The sequence below is a fragment of the Pipistrellus kuhlii genome, unplaced genomic scaffold (genome assembly GCF_014108245.1).
Source record: "Pipistrellus kuhlii isolate mPipKuh1 unplaced genomic scaffold, mPipKuh1.p scaffold_m20_p_5, whole genome shotgun sequence".
NCBI lineage: Eukaryota > Metazoa > Chordata > Mammalia > Chiroptera > Vespertilionidae > Pipistrellus > Pipistrellus kuhlii.
The window spans coordinates 18983823-19003214 of NW_023425551.1; the positions used below are offsets into that span (position 1 = coordinate 18983823).

At 39.5% G+C, this 19392-nt stretch overlaps 1 protein-coding gene across 13 annotated transcripts in view; it reads right to left on the reverse strand.

The window, feature by feature from the left end:
- The window catches only part of MAP7 (microtubule associated protein 7), a 134344-nt gene that overhangs the window by 6514 nt on the left and 108438 nt on the right, over positions 1–19392 (reverse strand). For 7 of the 13 annotated variants that reach the window (XM_036414299.2, XM_045573408.1, XM_036414296.1 and 4 more), the window contains 9 exons: positions 15268–15419; positions 11728–11843; positions 11150–11433; positions 8723–8957; positions 7411–7582; positions 7059–7160; positions 6360–6410; positions 6201–6258; positions 3494–3596 (listed from right to left, as the gene is read on the reverse strand). In XM_036414299.2, coding sequence (XP_036270192.1) covers positions 3494–3596; positions 6201–6258; positions 6360–6410; positions 7059–7160; positions 7411–7582; positions 8723–8957; positions 11150–11433; positions 11728–11843; positions 15268–15419 — 1273 coding nt within the window. The remainder of the gene's footprint in view (positions 1–3493; positions 3597–6200; positions 6259–6359; positions 6411–7058; positions 7161–7410; positions 7583–8722; positions 8958–11149; positions 11434–11727; positions 11844–15267; positions 15420–19392) is intronic. The other 6 variants (XM_036414300.2, XM_036414298.1, XM_036414303.2 and 3 more) reach the window with 2 other exon arrangements.

Consider the following 19392-nt stretch of genomic DNA (forward strand, 5'->3'; position numbering starts at 1 on the left):
TGAAAACAAGACTAATAAAATGTGAGGCATAGAAAGATGGGATACCAGATACAACACAAGAGCATTTTTCTACAATGTCACAGTGCAGCTACACCCCGTCAGTGTACTGTGTGTCTTTTGGACACGGCACCTTAGAAGCATAAATCAGCACGTGTTTGTGCACTTCTTTTGATGTATTTGTTAATACAAGAGGTGATGCAAAGTGAAAATATAGATTTTTCTAGATTGCTATGGAGAAATTTAAGGGAGATAAATTTAAAAATAATGAAGGGAGGCAGAGTTTCTTAGGCTACAAAGTTTGTGTCCCAAGCAAAGGAGAACAAACTTAGCAAGCACAGTAAGCATTCCCTACAGGCCAGGGTCATTCAGTAATGGGTGATGTTTTTCTAACTGATGTCCAAGTCTCTACGAATTTTTACAAATTTATGTTTTTACTGGTAATTTTTTTAAATCAACAGAAGAATAGTATGATGATAAACAGGGCTGACTGTCACAAAGCTGAGTCTTATCGCATGATTTAGTGCTCCATTTTGCATTTGTACTCCAGAGTATACTGATAAGAGGCGGTATCAGCTTAGGTGCAAGGGCTAAGGACAAATGAACTAGGTTCACTGGGTAAATAAACATTGTGTTAGTGCCAGGTAGAAAAGTCAAGTGCCGTCATGGCACACTATCTGAGGAGACCTGAGGTTTTAGAGCAGATTAAATAGAGAAATGCAATGGCTAGAATGAATCATCAGCAAATCACGGTAGCATAAACATCCCTAAAGCAAAAGGGCTTGGTCAGTACCACATGTATAAGGTTGACTTAATTCTGGAAAAATAGCATTCTTCACAATGACTTGTTGAATTTGAATGTTCTTGGTCTAAGCAGTGTTATTTTATTTTTAATCCTCACCCTAGAAAAAGTTTTACTGATTGTAGAGAGGAGAAGGGAGAGGGAAAAAAAAGAGAAAGATCGATGTATGAGAGAAACATCTATCGGCTGCCTCTCCCATGCTCCCCCACTGGGGATCGAATCCACAAGCTAGACATGTGCCCTGACCAGGAACTGAACCAGAAACATTTCAGTGCATGGGACAATGCTCCATACAACTGAACCACACTGACCAGGGCTAAGCAGTGTTACTTTTAACTTCAATTTGTGATTTGTTGTTTTGGCTTTCCAGATAGATAATAGCTATCAATTTTTTAAGCCTAAATTTACATTTGTAAAAATAAAATAACTCGTGGATAATTTCTTTTTTCCTTTAAAGGGGAGACACACTGGAGCCAAAGGATTAAATTTGTTAAGGTGATTTTTGTATTATATCCCAATGTTTATATTTGGATACTAATCTGGATCTGCCTGTATTGTTAGGTGAAAGAATAGAAAAGGCATATGCTTGTATTTCTCCTAGTTGTTTGACAGGGATCATCTTACATGCTTGACACATGACAGTTTATTATTTGGGTAAAGATGGATGACACCATTAAGTTCACAGTACTGTTTGTTTAAATTATAAATGGTGTGTGGAGGAGGCTAAAAGAAAATATAATTCTATTATCTATATTATTTTACATAGTAAATTTATGTTTCAGGTTCTTTTTTTTTTTTTTTTTTAAATATATATTGTATTGATTTTCCACAGAGAGAAAGGGAGAGGGATAGAGAGCTAGAAACATCGATGAGAGAGAAACATCGACCAGCTGCCTCCTGCACACCCTTGACCCGGGATGTGCCCGCAACCAATGTACATACCCTTGACCGGAATCGAACCTGGGACCTTTCAGTCCACAGGCCGACGCTCTATCCACTGAGCCAAACCGGTTTCGGCTGTTTCAGGTTCTTATATAATGATTAGTAACTTGGTGATTTTACCTTTGAAGGCAGTGTTTAAACTAACTTAGGTTACACAGTGGCTTAATAGGCCTATTCTTTATCATAATGATGGCGTTCACTCTGTGATGTTTTTCATTCCTTTCTAAGAATCTCTGAAATTAATGAATTGAACATAAATTACAGCAGGTGGAAACAAATATTTTATCTGAAGAACAAACTATAACTAAAGGAATAAAGTATCATTTAATATACATGTTAGGTAATTATGACAATAAATTTACTCAACAGAATTGAAAGCTTATCATTAAGATCTTTCTCAAGGAATATTATTATCTTTGGTATTACAGTGGGCAAAATAACAAATATTTCACTGTCACAGAAAGAGGTTAATAGATATGATTTGTGGACATCTTCAGATGACATCTTTTCATTGCTGTCAATCATGCTATAAAAGGTGTAGTATGTATTTTATTTATTTGTTTATTTTTATATATAAATTGATTTTTTACATATTTCATTGATTTTTTTACAGAGAGGAAGAGAGAGGGATAGAGAGTCAGAAACATTGATCAGCCGCCTCCTGCACACCTCCCACTGGGGATGTGCTCGCAACCAAAGTATGTGGCCTTGACTGGAATCGAACCTAGGACCCTTGAGTCCGCAGGCTGATGCTCTATCCACTGAGCCAAACGGATTTCGGTATGTAGTATGTATTTTTAGATTTAAAAAATTAACTGGAGGACTGTCAATTTCCTGATGTTGGCAGAGATTCTGGCATTAGAAACTGGAAAACTCATTAAATAATTAAATTCTGAAAATGAAAATAAGTCATAGCTGAACATTTGCACATTATTACAACTATTTCTCAAGTTCTTCATGATTGTGTTTTTAGATACAGCTATGACTGTTTTTTGAGTATCTTATGATGTCGATATTAATGCAAGGAAAGAGAAAGGCAACCTTTCAACACCTGCTCCTTTCTTGATTGTTAGCAACTGTTTGAATCTTCAATAAATCCCACTCTACTAAGATAGCATAAGAATTACTGGTATAGAAATTGATTTGACTGTGAAACAAACACTGTCTCATTAAATAGTATAGTAAAAAAAAGTAGTTATTATATACCATTATATAATAAATATTATATAGATCATGTTAAATATAAACAGAGAAGAGTAAATTATTCCTTCTAATTTTCTTTAACAGTCACACAAAACCCTCACCATCATATTTAAAGATGCAAGAAAAAAATATTTTCCCTTTCTCACAGAATTACTAGCTCAACCAAAAATTAATGAATCTTGCCGAAACCAGTTTGGCTCAATGGATAGAGTGTTGGCTTGGGGATTGAAGGGTTCCGAGTTCGATTCTGGTCAAGGGCATGTACCTTGGTTGTGGGCATATCCCCAGTAGGGGGTGTGCAAGAGGCAGCTGATCGATGACTCTCTCATCGATGTTTCTAACTCTCTATCTCCCTTCCTCTCTGTACAAAATCAATAAAATATATATATTTTTAAAAATTAATGGAACCTAGATAAAAATAAATCCTAATGTTAAAACTCTGAAATTTCAGCACACCCAGAAAATTCTGGTGGGATTGGGTTGGGGGTAAAAACAGTAGTGTCAGTTCTAATGCATATCCGTAAAAAAGGCCCCAGCTGCTTGACTCACCTGTCCACAGTTACTTTCAATTGGTGTGAGGTATCCACATGTGGGCTGGCCGCTGGGTCTCCATTTCCTGGAGAGTTCATCATACCCGGAAGGGCAGAGACTGCTGGACGTGGCAAAGAAGATGGAACAAAGGGTTATTAGTACCCTACTGTCAAACCCACACCCCAGGAGCTGCAATGCCTGATTTCGGTACTGGCTCTGCTAGTTATCTGCTGTGTAACTTGGGCAAGTGACAGACACTCCGTGCCTCAGTTTCCTCATGGATAGTGCCTACCTCACAGGCTACTGTGAGAAGTAAATGTATTAACACACGTGAAGTGCTCAGAATGGTTTCTGGCACATTGTAAGTGAAAACCAGTGTTATTATTTTTGCTTGCACTGAGTTGACACCGGACAAATGGTATGTAATACTGAAAGCAAAGCAAGTGATGACGATTGCAGTAAGCTGCCTTGATTAGACTGTCGCTGAACTTCTTTACTGAAGAAGTAAACAAATCCCCGTGAAATACGTTCAGTGATAAAAAAAAAAAAAATATGTTTCAAAACTCAGTTTGGTTCTAGTCACGCTTAGAATGTTAGGGATTTCATGAACATTACCTGACTGTGCCACCTTGTTATTCAGTGCTCAATGTCAGAGTCCAGCTTATGCCAGCAATATTGATGACTTATTCTAAAGCTGGGGACAGGGTTACTGAATGTCTGGTAAACCTTCACAGAGGTCAGAGTTGCAGGGAAATTTGTGCAGTTTATGGTTTTAGTTTGATGTGAGAGAATAACTGAGGTAATTCTAAAAAAGTGTTATTTCAACACCCTGGCACAAATTCAATAAACCTGTCAGAGGCACAAAGAGTCTGATAACTGAAGAAGTGATTGATAACTTTAAAAGCTGCCAACATTTGCAAAGCTGGTAATAGGCAGCTTTGGAGAAGAAGACTTTGGATGGGTCTGTAAATTCACCTGCCTGGCCCCCCACCCTAGAATTCTCTTTGGAGCACTGTTAACACCATTTAAATGCCCTCAACCAGATGTGGGACCAACAGAGGAGAAATACTTGATAGCCAGATAATCTCAGGCCTCTTTTTAGTGGTATTAACTCAAACCAATCTTTTATGAGTATTGATAAATAAAGATGTAACAACTGACAAGTTTAACCTTCCTTCTTGCCTTCTGTTCATCCTCAGATTGAGGTACAAAGAATACTGAAAGAATTGGTAGAAGAACAGCAGGGAGGGGGAAAATGAACAAATAACAATATGGAGCCAGGCCATGCACACACTACAGCATCAGCCCCTCAAATAATCCCGAGCTGGTGCAATTTACTTCCCGATACCCTCATTCTAATGGCTCACTGTGTGCTAGGCCTCCTTACAACCTATCTAGTACAGCATTCTCGAAGACACCTGCTAAAAATGCAATGGTATAAATACGTAACCACTAGGGCTATTCTTCAAACAAATACAATTAGGGCATCTTTAACAGAGCGTGAAAACCCCACTATCAAGCAATCATGACCAGAGAAACTAGGATAGTTTCTATTGAAATAAAACTTAATTCTACAATGCAAATATTTTACATTTGAAAACCTTCATAATTGACAGAGAATATTCTTTCACATAAATCATTTCATTTGACCTTTTTTCTGATCTTGACAAAGAAACAGAAAAAGAAACTGAGGTATCTCTGGTTCTTTCTTTTCATGTTGATACTACATGTGAGGAGAGGAAGACTTGAATGAGGAGCTACCTACAACCACCCGTATGTAGTCACGAAAACCACATGGGAACATGAAGGGAAGAGAATTAGCAGCTGGTGACTTGGACTCTAGCTGTGCAAACTGGCCTGTCACTCAATGTGAATGCCCCTGGGAGGAAAGGACCTGCCTGTCTTGGTCACACTGAATTCTAGCACCTACTCCTGGGCCTGGCACATAGCAGGTCTCTGGAAATGCTGTTGACTCCAAGATAAAGCCCCTTCTCCCACACAAGGCGGCAGTGGAAATTCAATAAGCAAAAGCATATAGAATGTACCTGACACAAAAAGGGCATTTAGTAAATACTAACTGAATCTGAGTACTAAAACATTAATGTTATTTTTACTTAGATCAGATCTGATTTAAAACCCCCAAGAAATTAATCTCTCTGTCTATAGCATATGAATAACTTTCTAATGAAACTGTAACAGATTTTTAATTTTAACTGTATTCTGAAGTCAGAACTAAAAGAAATACTATTTAAATTCCTTTTTGAGAATTGCCATACGTACAATTTGCCAAAAATATGTATATTTAAATGAAATTTAATTTTGTAAATGCAAAGAAAAAAGTTTGTGTGTACACATGTATACATAATATATCTATCTATATAGCCATATATAGGTATATATACAGATATATACAAAGCTATCTACACATACACACACACACACACACACACACACACACACAGATACATATAAGACATATATAATGACTTGAGATATTAAGTACTCCATTTGTGTATAAACAAATGTGAAAAAACATTGTCCAGAAAAGCTAGAGAGAGTTTTACCCAGGGGAAAATGTGTGGATTAGATGACATACACCTAAGCTTCTGTGAATCAATTATATCTTTTTTTGTTTTTGTTTTTTTAATCCACCAATGACCATCTTGACCTCTAGAAAGTCAATTAAAAAATTCTATATTTGGATTGAGTTCTCTGAAATAAATACCTGTTCCTCCAGTGAGAGCTCCCTTGGCTATATCTCCATTTCTCTGATCAACAGTTTTCTACCAAAGAAAATAAGGAAAAAGACTTTTTAATGTTAAAGTGACAAGTGAAGTAAAAAGAAAAAGCCATTAAGAAGAGCTAAAAATGGCCATCTCAATACCTTATCTGTAGTTTCTGTTCTCCTGGTTCTTTTCATAATCTCCTCAAGTCGCTATAAGAAAGGAAGAAATGAAGGAACAGATCAGATATAGGAAGAAAGCTGTCCTGGCACATTTCACTTAATAAACAAATAGCAGGTCATTAAACACACCTGCTATTTTGAAAAATATAATTCTCCCTGCTTTGTCTTAATTGGAGTTATTCCGAAATGTTAGAACTGCCTTAAACCGTATGAATTGGACATAACTTTTTGAAGGGTGAACTATACATGGTGATTTCTTTGGAGGAGATTTTTAAAAAAGATTGAATAAATTTTTATTGCTTTCAGAGAGGAAGGGAGGGAGGGAGGGAGGGAGGGAGGGAGGGAGGGAGGGAGGGAGGGAGAGAGAGAGAGAGAGAGAGAGAGAGAGAGAGAGAGAGAGAGAGAAACATCAACGATGAGAGAGAATCATTGATCGGCTGCCTCCTGCACTGGATCAAGCTACAACCTGGAACCATGACTCTTGGTTCATAGGTTGACGCTCCACCACTGAGTCACGCCGGGGGGGCTGGAGGAGATTTTTAATATCGAGAGCCACTTTAGTTTGTCCGGAATGCGCAAAACACGTGTTTTCTGATGGCCATAAGCTAGTCTCTAGATCTTTGGATGGCTTCCAGTCTAGAAGGATCCAGAGCCGTTAGCGTCCCAGGCTTCCCCTACCTTCTTTCTCTCCAGACGCTCCTGCTCTTCTCTCTGGAAATGCTTCTCCCGTTCCTGCCGGGCCTTCTCTGCTTCCTCACGGACACGAGCTTCTTCTTCTTTCTAGAAACAAGAAGCGGGTAGGTGCTTCTTACAAACAGGCAGGCTTGGTCTGCTGCCCCAATCTCTCGGGGCGCCCAGGGGTGGAGGCGAAGAGCAGGTGGGACAAAGTGCAGAAAATGAGCGCATGCACAAGACCCAGAGCAATTCTGACGATCCACTGCCCGTTTTCCTCTGCCCATCAGGGATGACCCCCACCCATCCTGGCAAGGGGCAGCCCTGAGCTGCATCGCCCGGCGCCCAGGGGCCCCACCTGCTTCTGCAGACGCTCAGTCTCCTCCCGTTCGCGCTGCTCGCGCTCCTCCGCCTGCCTCCGCAGCTGCTCGGCCCTCTCCCGGGCCTGCTCCGCTTCCAGCCGGCGGGCTTCTTCCTCCCGGCGGCTTCTCTCCTCCGCCACCCTTTGAGCCAGTTCCTCTCTCTTTTGTCTGGAGAAAGAGAAGAACCAAACAAAGATATGTTTGAGGGGAATTCCGTGGAGAGAGGGGTTCGGGAGTGTGGCTACTGCCTGGACAGTTTGTTCAGAGCCTGGCAGAAAAGGCTCCATAGGATGCATTCCCTGCCATTCAGAGACAGACTGGGAAGCCACTACCACCTCCTCCTCCTCTTCCCAGTCTCCTGTTGCCTTGTGGCCAAATGCAACCGTTTATATGTGGTTTATATTTGCTTTGTAAAAGAATCTGCAATTTAACCATCTCTAAAGGCTGAGGCTCTTTTCTTCCCCCCCCCCCCCCCCCACTCCCCAACCCCCTAATCTTTGTCAATAAACAAAGGTCAGGATGTTCTGTCACAGGACAGGAGGGAGATGACAGAACCAAGCTCCAAGACAGCCCATCCTCCCAGGGTGCGGCTCTGCTTATTTGAAGAACAATTTTGTTGACATTATTAGCCTTACTAGCCCCAGAAGGAGACCAACTAAGCAAAATGTCCCTGGCAATACTGTCTGGCAGGCAATCACCCAATCACCTGGCACTATCTCACCCAGCCACCCGCTAAGAGGACTTCTATCTGGAAAAAAGAAAACATGAACTTTTACTATTCAGCTTTAAAATGATAATGAGAAAGATAATGAAGGAACATGGAGATTAGAAATATGTTAAGTAAAACAAACAAACAAACAAACAAACAAACCCAGCCTGGTACAACTGTATCTCTACTGTGGCTTTAAATATGTGTGTGTGTGTGTGTGTGTGTGTGTGTGTGTGTGTGTATATATATATATATATATATATATATATATTTGGTGAAATATACACTTACATGTGAAAAAAATATGACTAACTGTACACTATTCACAGAGACTAGAAAGGATTATTCAAAATGACACAATTATTGAAAATTGGTTAAGATTGTGGATTTTTTTCTTTAAACCTTTCTTCATTTATGTTGTATTGTCAGTGTAATAAGAAAATGTGATTTTAAAAATCAATAGTTACAGGAACACCAGGTAAGTTGGAAATAGTCCCATTCACCATTCTCACTTGCTACCACCTCTTCTCTCACCAATTGAAGACTGAATTCAAGTTATGAAGATATCCCTATATCACGTAGCAATGCCACTGCTTTACCTTTCAAGCTCTTCCCTCTCCCTCTTTTCCCTTTCCTCCTTCTCTCTCTGCTCTCGGGCCAGCCGCCTCTTCTCAGCTAGCAGCCTTGTGGCCTCTTCTGGGTCGGTGGTGCCTGCCGAGGTCTTAGGAGAAGCACTGGCAGTCACAATTGGTGATGGTACTGGGACTGTCGCTGGGACCGAGGCTGGGACGGAGGCTGGAGTTGGGGCTGGGGCTGGAGCTGGGGCTGGAACAACTGTAGAAAAAGATACAAGGAGAAAACCAATTGGAAACAAAACCCAAAAAACAAAACAAAAACTAGCATTCCCTATACCCCAGACCTAGAATTCATCATTATAAAAGAAAAAGGGAATGTTTATTACTGTGTGTTCTCACGGTTCCACTGTATTCTATCTGTAACCAAGCAACAGATAACAAAAAGCTGCATGTGCATGTGAGACATCCAACAAAGCTGATACTTTTCAACAAGTCTCATTTTCATACAAGTTAAATCAGTTAAGAACATGTGTCATGTCGAATGTGTACTGAGCATAGAGTCTCACATTAGGTTCTGTGAGAAGTTATACCCTGAGCAAAAAAAATGAGACCTTCCATTTGCCTTTGATTAAAATTTAAAAATCTGCCCTGACTGGTTTGGCTCAATGGATAGAGCGTTGGCCTGCAGACTGAAAGGTCCCAGGTACAATTCTGGCCAAGGGCATGTACAAGGGAGGCAGCTGGTCGATGTTTCTCTCTCATCGATGTTTCTAATGCTCTATCCCTTAACCCTTTCTCTCTCTAAAAAACAACAATAAAATATATTAAAATTAAAAAAAAAAATCCTTCTCTTTTGTGACTATTCCTTACTAGAGGACTAAAGCTGACCATCTCAGCATCCATGCCACGAGCCAAACACAGGCTGGGAAGATAAGACCCAATGAAGACTTCCCTTTTGTCTACTCAGAGCTGCATCCTGGTTGGAGGCAGGAGGAGCCAAGAGCCACTTCAGGAGCTGGCACTCCTCTACCTTACACTTCCCGGTTCCCACTGTTAGTCCTGATGCCAAGATCAGCATGGGGGCAGAAGTTCTCTAACCTTATTCAGATTCAGAAAAGTGACCTAGAGAGCTAGCACAGCAGGGAGCACCACACAGAGGCACCGCAAGGAGTGCGCTCTGGCACTGACCATTCCAGACGCTCTTGTCAAGATTTACATTTCTCCTTCCACTCCTTTGGGTTTTTCTTTATGTTCAGGACTCTCTTTGGCCTTTCTCTTCTCTTTGCATGCAAACACTGGACTCCCCCATTCTCTAACAACCCTATTTGCCTCAAGCCATCAATTCTTTCTTTGCTCCTACCCTCAATCTTCGAATTATCTTCAAATTAAGTGTTAAGGAGAAACTTTGAATAAAGACAATTTTCAACAAGGAATACTGAATTCCTAGGTCCAGGTGATTTCAACTTCTAAAAACATCTAGCTAGCTGGGAAGAGATGAGATCCACTGAATCTTCTGAAAAAAATTCTAACCGTTGTCAAGCACATGGGCTAAGTTAGTGGTCCTTAAACTCCTGAAGCACAGGAAGAGGATAACTGGTCACTCTGTAATCCTGCACAGAAATCACCTGGAGAACTTAGTATGTTTTTGAGTCCTTGGATCCCTCAGATATTCTGATTCAGTAGGTTTGATGTAGGGCCAAGCTTCTGAAGTTTGAAATGCCATAGATATGGTGGTTTAAAAATATCTGCACAAATTCTTTGACAATCTTCCCTTGAAATGGTGAAGACTAATCCCCTCCTCTTGAGTGTGAATTGAACCTAGGGACTTGCTTCCAATGACAGAACATGACAGAAATAGTGATTTTTGTGTCTTCTAAAACTAGGCATAAAAGAAACTGTGGATTCCTCCTGATTCTCTCTCTTAGGTCACTTATGGAAAAGCCAGCAGAGCAAGCAGACAAATTGTGAGAACATCAAGCAACCCTATGGGGAGCTTCACATGTCATGCAATTGAGGCCACCTGCCAGCAGCCATGTGTATGAGCCATCCTCCAATAATCTAGCTAAGCTGCTTCCAAATTTCTGATCTAAGACTATGTGTCATATAAAAATTGTTGATTTAACCTGGACAGGTTTAAGAAAATTTGTAACACAGCAACTGATGACACAAGTAATTTTGATGCTGGTGCTCTGAAGACCACATTTTGTGAAAATAATAAAGCAATTAAAAACCATAACTGCATTAATATGCTATGCCTCTTTCAACAGTAGGGTTTTGGATGTACAATTCTACTTTCTTTATAGATAAGAAAAAAAAACTATACATAAGAAAAGGCCCCCAAATTAGCCTCAGAATAAAATTTCTAATTCCCCCAAAAGGGGGAAAAAGAAGGCAGGAGAAAAGGGGAAAGAGCAAGCAACCCATATTCCATCAAGGTGGGTTGATTCTTACCAGAGGCATCCTCTGGTTCACCAGGTGTCCCCTCTTCAACTGTGGCTTCTTCCACCTTCACTAAAGGTGTTCGACCCTTTAGTGGGGGCTCATTGGCAACTCTCTGAGGTTCCTTCTCCGGGTCTTTTCTCTCAGGTTCCACTCTGACTTCTCTCTTGACAGGGCGGATGTTGCCAGGAGATGGGGGCCGGACCTGAGCAGGGACAACTTTGACTGGTCCAGGAGGCAAGGAAGATGTAGGTCTGGGTGTGCCAGGCAAATGAGGAAGGGACTTGGATGGGAGCCTGGGAAACAAACACACAGCATGAAGAAGAGAGAACATGCCAGAACAGGCTTTCCAGAATCTCCATTCCCCGAACCCCTTATCATATACTATAAAAAAAGAAATGAAGGTATTTATATTTTGACAAATGCAGAAATATTCCCGTTAAAGGCCCATACCACTTTTCTTTAAGAAAAAAAATGTTATTCCCTAAGTTAAGGTCAAACCGTGTAGAGGGAACAGCTTCATTTCAGGGGACAGAGGCTACCACTTCTCCAGCATGGAGCAACCCGTCAGCCTCTTACATGCCACTTACCACAGTCGGGGGGAAGCTGGTGATCTGGCTTTGGGATGAGATGGAGACAAAGCCCTTCGGATGCCGGATGTGCGGGGGAAGGGCACGTTTTCTCTCTCCCTCTCTCTTTTATGGCCCTAAGTTCAGAGAAACGCAATAATTAGATTTTTCCCCATGTGTCAGACAACCCAATTCGGGGTATTCAGCAATGGAGCTGCAATCCATACAGTCACATTTTAGATATTTTCTAACCTTCCTTATATATATCTCCATTCCACCCCAAACAAAAGGCCTGTGTTAGCTTTAAAACAAACATTATACTAAAGTCACATAATGTGACACTAAGAAGAAGGTTCTTGATGTGTGATTTGGATTTACATTTATAAGAAAAAAAAATACACTTATATTTTTAGAAAGCACCTGTACTTTGTATTTAAAATTACAGGGAGCAAAATCTCTTATAATCTGGTTTAACCCACACAAATGTCAAAATAGAAGTCACTTCCAGTCTCCCCCATGCCAATTTTTAATTAAAATACACTTTATATCTTTAAATTCTTTAGCACTTTTCTGGAACATACCATAGTTCAATCTTTTTTTTTTTTTTAATTTACATGTCAGCTATGTCAGACTTTAATTAATATTTTTATATTGATGTTATACTAACAATTTCTTAGTCAGTGTCTTTCTGCTCTTGAAGAAAAAGTCAGGTTCAAGGTGAGGAATTTTAGCTATTTTTAGTCTTCTTCACTAGGGACGCAATTGTAATCTGAGGGTGGGCCAAAACATCAGCCCTTCTCTGACTGACAACCAAGAATCCGGCCAGAGAGATGACACCTTCCCTAAGTTGGAAAGGTCCAGGGGAAACCCAGACAAATGTTTCCTAATCATCTAACATTAACCATGACAAAAACAAACAAACAAACAAACAAAAACAACTGCACAAAAGGCTCATTTCAAGTATCTGAAACTCGACGACCAGTGTTCTGGGATGTATTGGATGCTTGCTGGAAGCACCTGTGTGAGCGCCTGGCAGTTCTGTGAGACCCTTTCAGGAAAGCAGACACAGGTATACAAAGAAAAGGACACAATATTATCTAGTCTCAGGGCTAAGAAGTTCGAAGTGTACCTTCTATTCTTTTGTTTTTCTAGCCTGGTTCATGCATCAACTCCTGTCTTCCTACCTATTTTGTTCCTTCCCTGTCCCTTCTAATTGCTTCTCTTCTTTCCTTAGTAGCATCTTAGTGGATGGATGGGGCCATGGGAGTGGGGGCAAATCTAGTATCAAATAAAACTCAATGTCTTCCAGAATACAACACATAAAGAGTGGGCAGCAAAGATCTTCATAAGATGCGTGGCAGCTCTATATCACTGGAGGCTTCCATCACCACTTTTTGCCCCCATCTCTGGTCTCAGTGTGGGAGGTGGGGCCTCGGAGACTAACTGTAGTTCTTGTGTAGCAGAAGCAGCAGCCACCATATGGCACCCTCCTGACAGGTGTTACTGGGTGGTAATTATGCCTCTCCTGGATCAGCCCCTGGAGGGGAAGGCTCAGGGCTCTTCACAAGGGAGGCTGGGGTTAAGCAGTTCAAGTAACTTTTTTCCCTTTTTATTTAAAACATTTTTATTTGGCTGAAGTCAGATCAAGGCTAGATCTGAATGGGGAAACTAGGAAGGGTGATTTGTGATGTAGAGGGTTTGGTATGAATTTCATCATCTATACCTTGATAAGACAGTTAATAGAGAATGAAACTACATATATAAGTGTACAATACTCAGTCTTTTTTTTTTTTTTTTTTTTTTTTAAAGTAGCACGAACCAATTTTTTCTTTCCTAAAACTGACCTCCTTTTAAGTCACCTTAAAAGGTTAGGAGAGCAGTGGGAAAACAGTTTGGAAAAAGGCCCTATACTTGATGTAATATCTTCCCAGGCAGACAGATGTTTTTATCCTTTCATTGATTTTGTACCCAATCAATCACTTGTTTGGATACCACACATATAAAGGTGCTCTTGAATCTTATCCTGATCTGAGTAAATAGCCAGTGGTCTGTACAATAATCTTTCTTGTTAACACTTTCCATAAGGCTAAGGTGGAACTCGGGCTCATGTCAATGATCTGGACAACTTCCCAGCAAGACAATTAGAATTAGGTTTAAAATATAAATAACCTCTAAGAGAGACAAAACAAACAGACACTCAAGGCAGCACTGTCCAGTAGAATCTCTTGTGATGACAGAAATGTTCTAAATCTATAATATCCAATATGATAGCTACTGGCCACATTTGGCTATAATTTGAATTTGGTCTAAATTAATTAAAATTAAATAACATTAAAATTAGTCTCACAAAACATATTTCAAGTGCTCAATTGTAGCCATTTGAATTTAGATCTAAATGAATTAAAATTAAAATTGAAAGGAAATTAAGAAGACAATTCCATTTATGATTGCATAAAAAAGAACAAAATACTTAGGGATAAACTTAACCAAGGAGATGGAAGACCTATACACTGAAAACTAGAAGACACTGCTATCAAAAATCAAGGAACACACAAATAAATGAGACAACATCCTGTATTCATAGACTGGAAAACTTATTAATATCAAGGTATCAATTTTACCCAAACGGTAAAAGCAACCCCTATCAAAACCCAATGTTACTTATTTTTTAGAAATAGAAAAATCAATCTTAAGTTCATATGGAATCTCAAGGGACTCTGAATAGCCAAAACAGTCTTGAAGAGAACAAAGTTGGAGATGTTACACTTCTAATTTCAAAACATATTACAAAGTTACAGTAATTAAAAGTGTGGTATACCTCAATAAACTAAATTTAAAAATTTAGTGTGGTGCTGGCATTAAGACAAATATATAGACAGAGAGCCCAGAAATAAACCCTTGTGACAAAAATCAAAGGATCCTTGAAAAAGGCTGCCAAGACCAATCAATGGGGAAAAGACAGTCTCTTCAACAACTGGTGCTTGGAAAAGTGGATATCCACATGCAAATGAATGTAGCTGCACCATTACCCTATACCATTACAAAAATTACATCAACATAGACAAAAGATCTAAATATAAAACTTAAGCCTATAAAATTTCTAGAAGAAAACATAGGGGAAGTTCCATACTATTGGATTCGGTAATGGTTTCGATATGACACCAAAGAACAAGTAGCAAAAGCAAAAATAGGCAAATGGGACCACATCAAACTTAAAAAAAATTTTGTGTAATGAAGGACATCATCAACAGGGCAAGAAGGCAACCTACAGAATGGGTAGGTCAGTCAATCAGACACGAATGAACAAAGAACAGTTTTTATGTTCAAATTCAAATTTTGGGGAGTAAAATCTCCAAGTGGAGAGGAAGTATGGGGACACTACCACTCAGCCAACCAGATTCGGGACTGGTGGGACAGATGGGATGGTGTGTGTCACCATGTCCCAATCTTACACCCACTTTGTACCTGGGAGGGTGTGTGTGTGTGTGTGTGTGTGTGTGTGTGTCCACTCTGCACAAGAAATAGCACAGATTTGCCTGGCCACCCCCAAAGGCTACTCACCGCTGAGCCGTACATAGTCCTCCTCCGCACAGAGCCGTCGGGCGGTGTTACAAAGATTTTTGTTCGATCCATCGGATTTCTAGAGTGTGTAGCTTTGTAGGGCATGATGTTGATGGGGCTGCAAGATGCTGAACGAGGACAAATGGGGATAACTAGGGTGCAGGTGATTGTTTTACACACAAGAGTGCCAGAGGAGCAGTTGAAGGAAAGCCAAAAGCAGGTTCAGGAAAAGGAGCGAAGCAGAGATAGAGAGAAAAGCAGGGAGAAGATGTTATTACCTACAGGTATCCAGGCCCTCACACTCAACTCTCCTCACAGTCCTGTCAGTTTGTGGTGTGTCCAAGAGGAAAGCATGTCCAAATGAAAAATCTGGAACATATAAGCTCTTTGGCTATTTAAATACTGATTAAAGAAATAAATGTAATCCAATAATTATGGAAAGCAATGGCCTAATAGTCGTATAAACTCATGGTTTGGTAAAATGCTACATTAATGATAGGTAATTCTTATATGAGGCCTGCTTTATAATCACATTTTTTCCTAATTAGCTTTAAGAGTGAACAAAAGGTGGAAAGATATGAAGCGAGCAAGCAAGCAAGCGACTATTTCAGGAATAAAGTTCAATAGGCAGTGGTTAAAAAAAAAAGGAACTATTTTTAAAAATGTTAAATGACCATGTCTTACCAGGTGATGAGATGTTTGAAGGATAACTAATAATTTCTAGAAAAAAATCCTGTGAATGTTTTATCTATTTAAGGGCAAATCAAATGCAAACTTGTGGATTTTCCCAGAAGCCAAAGCATTTGAAGATTGATAACAAGCAGCAGCAGAATGCATGGGGAACAGGATGTCATCATTTAAAATGGTGAATAGAACACAAATGTGTTAAAATTGCCAAAAATAAAGTTGAATCGTGCATAGCTTTACAGTTTTACTCAAAACAGAACATTTTTTGAAAAACCACAAAGTTTCTGACCATATACCTTCAAAGGAACACCGTCATTAATCAAGGGATTCTGAGCAATGATGCTTTAAAGACATTCATTCATACAATAAATACTGCAGAGGTATGTAAAGTGTGGGCACTAAGGTTCCAAGGCTCATTTTCAGATCTCATCCAGAAATCTTGTTCTCCAGCAAAATAATAAGACAATTAAACATGACCACTGAGGAGAATCATATGTAATGAACTGTTGTAAACATGGTTTTATCCAATTCTAGCGATGGTAGCAACTCTTTTAAAGAGACCATTCACGCCAGCTGAAGATACTAACAGTATTAATAAATTAAAAACTCAAAAGTTTACAAGACAAATTTGGGATAATCTTAATATCACAGTTAAGAGTTTAAAAATATTCTTATTTTGGTTTAATCTATAGATAGGAAGTGGATCAGACTGCATCTTTCATCAAATGCCTGCCAGGATTTTCTGGTTATCAATTATCAGGGCAGTAAATAGACTAGAAATTGCATTCTCTTTTCCCATGATCCGAACACAGAACTTTATTTCTTCAGGGTAAACAGAAACATTTTGGGTTCCCTCAGCTCTCCTGAAAAGAATATGTGTGTCTTACTTGGGAGTTGACACAGAGCTTTGTTTCAGATCTTAATCGTGAAGGAAGATTCCTCTACAGTAGGGGTGTCGAACTCAATCAGAGAAGGGGCCAAAATCTAAAATCCAGCCTAAATCGCGGGCCGAATGGTTTACTGAACAGTCATAAACTGTCATTGTGATGGAAACGCAGCGGAGTGCAGTGATGACAGCGCGGTGCGGGCCACATTGCAAGGCCTGGCGGGACGGATTTGGCCCGAGGGCCTTGTGTTTGACACATGTGCTCTACAGTGTGAGGAAGCAGGACCTTCTCTCATTTTGTTTATGGTGGTCACAGGGGAAATAATTTGAAAATAACCTTTTCTCAAGTGCCCCAGCAAAGCATTTACATTTCCCAGACAAGGAAAGAGTTCATGAATGTAAAACTCTTCCAAGCCAATCAAATATATTTAGAAAATAACATCCTGGCACAAGGCGCTTGGGTAGGATTAATGACCAGGCGAGGCACACATTGCCTGGGGCACGACCAGAGGGCCACTAAGCGTGCTGGGGGATCAAGAAACTCCAGACAACAGCCTTGCTCTGAGGCCATAGGTCCGACACTGAAAAAGGAATAAAGCACAGAAATATGATTTCTTTTTCCTCTAGTGGAAAACAGTTATCCTGGGAGGTATTTATGGAGCAATTTTGAGACCATCTTGGATGGAAACCAATCTCATCACACCTTCAGCTTATTCTTTATTATTGGTGCCGAGGTAACATTAATCAAAGGATGAAAATGTCTTATACCTATCTGTGTAGTTTACACTAAAATCTTCAAATTTAATTGTTCAAGGAACATTGCCTGGCTAAAATAAACACTATAAATCCCTTCTAAGGATATTTCATTTCATGAGCTTCCTCGTTGTTCTTAATAAAAACTACTAAAAAACCTGAAACTTTACGTCAATTATTTTAATACTCTTGCTCTTCTGAAGAAATAGTAAGAGCAATGTATAATTGTCTTACCCAACCCTCCAGAATGCTCTCCTTATCTCAAAGAAAATTTGTTAAACATGAAAATTCTTCTATAGAACTGTCTTTGAAGAAGTCTTCCACAATATCTGTATTTCCTCTATCCTTGGTAGCAAGTGTGCCTTAATTTAAATCATTCAAAAATTTTTATATGAATTGATGGGTGAAAAGAAAAGACAATGCAGTTCAAGTGGTTGGAGTGTGGCATGGAGAATAGAAAAATTACATAATAGAATAATAAAAAAATTAAATGTATTGAATGCCTACTATGTGCAGGCACTACTCTAAGCATTTTACATGTATTAACTCTTTTAATCCTGAGCTCTAATAATCACAATTATTTTAAATGTATGTTTTAAAGTGTACATGGAAAAGTCAACTCAAAGCATTAGGTACAAATAAGACTCTGATTTTCAGTTCTCAAGTGCTCTCATGGCTTGTCCTGGAAGTTTGCAATCACTGACCATCTTAGGGGTGACTGTTTTGATCTGCTATTGCAACCCTGGCTCTGGATGTAGGTCATCCTCTTGCCAGTGGCAATTGGATATAAGATGAACTCAAGGGGCAACACTAAAATGGGAAGACAAGAAAGAAAAATCAATGAGAGTATGTGGAGAAAGTGTTTTTGAGAAGATGTATGTAAGAGATGTTTACATATGTAATTTCATATGAGAAATTTTAGAAACCAACAGTTTCGGTTCATTAACCATAAGCTGTACCAATGCAATAATAGGTAACAACAACCTAAGGAACATATTAATGAAACAGGCAACTCAAGGAAAGGCTGTGCATTGCTTCACACTAAAGTAAGTTAAAGAAATGAGTCAATCTATGACAAGGAGAATGGAAAAGTTGCAAAGTAAAGAAGAACCAGTTAGGAGGTAAAAAGCACTTGACTGAACATAACAATGAAGAAGGAAGGTGGGAAGATGGGTGGGTAGAATGGGTGGAAAATGAGGAAATGGTGTTGGAAAAGACTAGAGGAAGAGTGAAAGAATTGACAAAAGTTAGTAATGACAGAAATAGCAAACAATTTTCTAGCTGTGAGGCAGTCTTTTAGTATGAAAACATACAATATGGCGATTCATAAGCATGGTAGCCATAAACTATTGTTTAGATCCTATGAAAGAAAACTGAAAAGCAGTTTTAGAGGTTCTTCAATTAGCTGGACCTAAAGAAAAACTTCCATGACTTGTATAAAAGTATGCCATTCACAGGCATAAAAAATGAAAACTACCTTGAAATAAGCTATACTTTTTCCTCCAGAAAAATCTCAGATGCAACATGACTGCTGACAAGTTAGTTTACAGAAAACACAGAGCATTGTGGTCCAGCTAGTTGAATGAACAAGGTACACAGAGCATCACATGGGGTGCCATGGATGGAGAGCAAGCTAGTTTAAGGTCCAGTCTACTGATTTCCTAAGTGGCTCTGGTAAATCACTTTTGTCACTGGGTCCCACAGGCAGGTGGTGGGAATGCCTGAACGTGCTTTCTTGACTACCTCTCAGGGGTACTGTGAGAATTAGTGTTGATATCAGCTCATCGGAAACCAGAGAT